Source organism: Malania oleifera, chromosome 6 (assembly GCF_029873635.1).
Source record: "Malania oleifera isolate guangnan ecotype guangnan chromosome 6, ASM2987363v1, whole genome shotgun sequence".
NCBI lineage: Eukaryota > Viridiplantae > Streptophyta > Magnoliopsida > Santalales > Ximeniaceae > Malania > Malania oleifera.
The window spans coordinates 34,705,685-34,710,671 of record NC_080422.1 but is presented as its reverse complement, the minus strand read 5'-3'; the positions used below and the strand labels follow the sequence as shown (position 1 = coordinate 34,710,671).

The window sequence follows — 4,987 nt, the reverse complement described above, 5'->3', positions numbered from 1 at the left end:
TTATTACTAAAAGGGACATTTTTTTTTAGTGTGAAATGTACCCAAGTTAACTATTAATCATCTGGTCATACATCCGCAACTAGCTATTGTAGCAATGTTATGAAAGACCTTGACCCCAAATCATGTCCATCTTTGACCATGACTTCTATGTACTCAACATAGAGTGTTAATCATCCAAGTCCGAATAGACCTCTTATTAATGTTGCCTTGACACAGGAGTGGACAACACCACATGTCTTGACATTGTTAGGATAATCAACGTTCCAGCACACGCTTATTGACAATTTCTGTATTCAAAATCCAATATATGCTAAAGAGATAGCACACACTGTATTGACAATTTCTGTACTCAAAATCCAATATATGGTAAAGAGATGTCTATGTACAAACACTTCCAAAGGGATACGATACCATAGAATACCCATATACACACACACCCACACGCAGACAAGGGCAAGTTCGTAGTTAAATCTTCTCTTAATGGAAGATATTTTCCCTCTATGATAGAAAAAGAAGAAAAGACTTGTACCTTTTTTTTTTCTTTTCAACCCCGGATGCCCAAACATTATAGAAAGTAGAAAATTTATTTCCCATTTTCTTGAAACAAACCGATATCATTTCTTTTTGGTGCTCATATGTCATTAACCCCGTCAACAAGTTTCAATCCTAGCCGACCAATTCTTCAGTACGGCTATATTGGTCTGGGTCAGATTCAAGCTGCTAAGCATGAAGTCATAGCTTGCATGATGCTGTCCCATTCAACTGAAGAACCAAATTCAAACAAGCACTGTTGATCTTGATGATGATACAATTCCACCCAAACGAAGGAATTCAAAAACCAACCGTTTCATTTCGTTGAACTTTAATTTCCCTGTCAACGGCGTATGTATTTACATCAATCTCCATGCAGTCAAATGCAGTGTACTAAAATTTTTCCTACTCTGCTCCATCTTGATCACCATTTATCAGTGGGCTTTTGTGCTTGTATTTTCCCTGAAATCGCTGCTGCAAGTGCTGCTGTGAAACTGGGATCTTTTGTCAAGGAGTTGGCCATCTGCTCTACCAAAAACTGTTGAAATTCCGGCGAATCCATCCGCGGGTTTGGGTTCTTGGCTTCGCCGCCGGACTTGGGCGTTGTCAAGTCAAGCGTAATTGTTGGCCCAGATGACGTGAGTGATGTGGAGCAAGGGACCGAACCGATCGTCACGCACCGGTTTGAAGCCGATGTTGCCTCGAGCCGAGATGGGTTTGGATGGTTGTGCTCTCCTTCATAAGTTGCAACCAGTACAGCTTGATCTTCAACACTTCTTTGCACCTGAACATGGAAAATCATTACTTAATGTTGTTCCAATATTTTTGTTCTTGTTTAATCTATTCGCACCTGAACATGGAAGTGGTATATCATTATTTAATGTTGTTCCAAAATTTTTGTTCATGTTTAATCTGTTCGATTTTTTCGCGAGTGATGTGGCATCTCGGAATTAATTGAAGTTTTCATGCTCATTCAACTCTGAATAAAATCATGGAATTCTGTGTAAAGAGGAGATTGATTTGGGTTTTGGCTCACCTTCTTTTTGACAGGGCAGCCAGGTGCAAAAGAGCATTTGAAGTAAGCTCTGGGACAAGGGTTGTCTCTGGTGACCTTTTGGCCATACTTCCTCCATTGATATCCATCCTTTACTACCTGCAATTCATGTAATTAATTAAGGATTGATCAATACAAGTGAAAAGTCTTAATTAGAAACTCCAATGAAATGATATCTCATGTCAAGACCTTAGCTTGACGGGAGTAATTAATATGTTTTGGACTTACAAGGCTCGTATCGGACGCCTCGGTTCGAACCAAGAGCTTCGAGATTTTCGCCTTGATGTGTTCTTCCTTTGGTTTCTTGCTGCAGGAATCTTCATCACTAGAGCTGCTCTGATCAGAATTCCCATTAATTGGTTTATTGATATTGCTATTGTTGTTGCTGCTTTCAGCCTTTCTTTTCTTCACCGGCGGTGTCGACTCACTATGATCGCCATTCTTGCTCATGTAATTCATCAAATGGTTCCTCAAAGCATTGTAGTTCTCACACGTCACCGCTAACATTTGGGTTAGCTTCTTATTTTCGGCACTCACCCGGTTCAGTTCCTCCAACAAAACCCCCGTCTGCAACACATTATAGGAAGAAAACAGCTTCAGAACTAGATACCAGTTAAGCACCCTCCAATTAATTCTAAAACAAGAACTCTTGCAAATCACTTTGATTTAAATATGTATATATGTAGTTTTCACATAAAATAATGATTAAAAAGATCATTAGAGCAAACCCAATAACCTATTAGCTTAAACAATCCGGCCGATTTGCTCGTCACATCGAAAATCACATATAGAGTGTATTAACAACTACCCCAGAAGCGGAGCATACCTCTTCCTTGACGGAGAGATTCCTTCCCAAATCAATAAACTTGTTCTGAATCTCTTCATTATTCTGATGCCAAAAACAAAGCAAAAAAATTCTCAGTAACATAGTTAATATTTCAGGCAATTGATGATGAGAGCAGCATCAGCAGTTGAATTCTTGACGTACCGGAGTTTCCTCGAGGGCTCGGAGAGGATTAAGATTGAGATCCAGAGAACTGTCCAAACAAGAATAATCCATGGCAGCTAGCTAGCTGTATGTCTAATCTTCAAACTCAAATTCCAAGTACACCACACTGCTTCTGAGTTGTGTGTATATGTATGTATACAACCTGCAGGCTTCCCTTCTTCCCTTAGTCGTTAGAACTCAACCCACGGTGAACCAATGGAAGAACCAAACAAAGAAAACAAGGATATGTAGATAGAACTGGGTCTTGAAGGGGAATGTGCAGGGAAACCAGCAAGAGAGAGAGGGTTGGGGAGAGGGGGGCATGAAGGGGGAGTGGAGAAGGTGGGTTGGACTTTATAGGATGAGTCGGAAAGCAAGTGGGAGTTTGGTGTGCGTTGAAGCTGGCTAGGGAATTGAATAGAGAAGAGAAAGAGGTGGGAAGGCAAATGGTCATGGAATGGGCGTCGGTGTTGTCAAAGTCAAGCCGCCATGGATTGGATTGGGTTTTATTGGATGAATTCATTCTGGATTTGGATTTGGATTTGGATATATATTTTCATTTTGGGTTAGGGGCATAAAAATGGAATACATAGAACCATAGAAGTTCAATCTTGACCCGCCGCTGTCTCAAGTCTTCACCTTTCTTCTCTTCTTCCCCTCCCCCCGGCACTTTACGTCCTTCTCATTTATTTATTTATTTATCAAGTGGGCGTGGCACTGGTCGCCTTTTTCTTGTCACGTTTCCAAGCATTTTCCACGTTACCTTGGGATTCTCATTCACCTTTTCATTTAGCCTCTCTTTGTTAATTCATTAAAACTATTACGCTTTCGTCAACGCGCTTCCCACGTATCTCCTAGAGCATCCGAATATTATTTCCCCCACTTTTTAAAAATAAAAAACCTTTTCATCGCCTGTAGTTTATTAGGGGCCCAAACCACCAGCTTGTTTTTCATTTATGTTATACCAACTGTTTCCCATTGTTGGACACGGACTACGCATATTCTGTTTTTTTTTTTTTTTTTGTTTAAATTTTCGTTAATTATTATTAGAAAAGCATAATACAATGTTAAACATCATGAGTGACGTGTCATTACAAGACCACGAATCGACAATGTTGACATGTGAAGGCATGATGACATGTGTCTAATGTCATTGAGCTTTTGTAAATGGAACGTGATGTTTTGCTAATATTCACTTGGTCTTTTTATGTTTAACTGACATTTTATTAAATTTTGTAAATCTATGTGACCCTATCTAATATTGGACAAGGCTCGTTGATGCAATCAAACTTATTTAAAAGTATCTTGTAAAATTGTGATATACATACGAGTTTCTTAAAAAGGAGCTTTGTTATTTCTTAAAATTCTCTTTTGCTCAAAATTTTAGTCAACATTTTTGTACACTTTGGTTGTATATAAAGAGGGATAATTGATTATAAATTTTTCAGTGAACTTAATGCAACTCAAGAAGAAAATATTAGGTACACTAGGCGTATACATCAAATTCAATATAATTTCACCATGTGTTTTATTTTAATTAAATAATTTAAATTAAACATTTATAATTATTATTTTTTGTATAAATGGTAAAATCATATTGAATCTCAGGGTATACACTTGGTGCACCTAATAATTTCACCAACTTAAGACCTTGAGATTTATATTTTCATTTTTTTTTTTCAATTTGATTATCACTACAAAAAATCAAGATATTACTGACGGATCAAATACGTCATTAATAGTATTAGTGACGATTTTAAAATAGTTGCTATATGTGCCGTTACTACTAACTTTTAGTGATGAATTTAACTTTCGTCACTAATAATGAAGTATTAGTAACAGATTATATCCGTCACTAAAATCCTAACACCGTCACTATATAGTATAGAATGGCTCAACTCAAATTCGTCACTAATAGTAGGGAGAAATTCGCCTCTAATAGTATATGTATTGGTGACGAATTAGAAATTTGTCACTATTAGTAATGTATTAGTGAAGAATTAGAAATTCATCACTACTAGCATGGTATTATTGACGAATTTCTAATTCGTAACTAATGGAAGCGATATTAGTGACGAATTAAAAATTCGTCACTACTAGTATGATATTATTGACGAATCAGAAATTCGTCACTAATAGAAACGGTATTAGTGACGAATTAAAAATTTGTCACTACTAACATGATATTATTGACGAATCCAGAATTCGTTACTAAAAGTAAGTTATTTGTGAATGATTCAAATTCGTCACTAATAGTAGGGTATTAGTGACGATTTTGAATCTTTCACTAATAATTAGAAAAATAAAAAAACCTTTTAATACTAATTTTTTTTAATCATGAATTCTTATATAAAAATCTATAATTACATTTTCAAATATATAAACTGAAACAATAATTACTATAAAATTCGTAA

General features: G+C 36.5%; 1 protein-coding gene across 1 annotated transcript; it reads right to left on the bottom strand.

The window, feature by feature from the left end:
• Positions 1–333: 333 nt before the first annotated feature.
• Positions 334–3,242, bottom strand: LOC131157118 (probable WRKY transcription factor 40). Its single transcript, XM_058111017.1, has 5 exons — positions 2,574–3,242; positions 2,412–2,474; positions 1,814–2,152; positions 1,568–1,684; positions 334–1,315 (listed from the first exon to the last, which is right to left on the bottom strand). The coding sequence occupies exons 1-5, from the start codon at positions 2,643–2,645 to the stop codon at positions 956–958; spliced, it is 951 nt and encodes a 316-aa protein (XP_057967000.1). The 5' UTR covers positions 2,646–3,242; the 3' UTR covers positions 334–955.
• Between the last annotated feature and the right edge of the window lie 1,745 nt (positions 3,243–4,987).

Bases quoted from the DNA above. Each gene is read 5' to 3' on its own strand.
- LOC131157118 (XM_058111017.1), bottom strand. From the start codon at position 2,645: ATGGATTATTCTTGTTTGGACAGTTCTCTGGATCTCAATCTTAATCCT. The intron at 2,475-2,573 runs GTACGTCAAGAA...TTTTGGCATCAG, and splicing joins GAGCCCTCGAGGAAACTCCG to AATAATGAAGAGATTCAGAA. The intron at 2,153-2,411 runs GTATGCTCCGCT...AATGTGTTGCAG, and splicing joins ATCTCTCCGTCAAGGAAGAG to ACGGGGGTTTTGTTGGAGGA.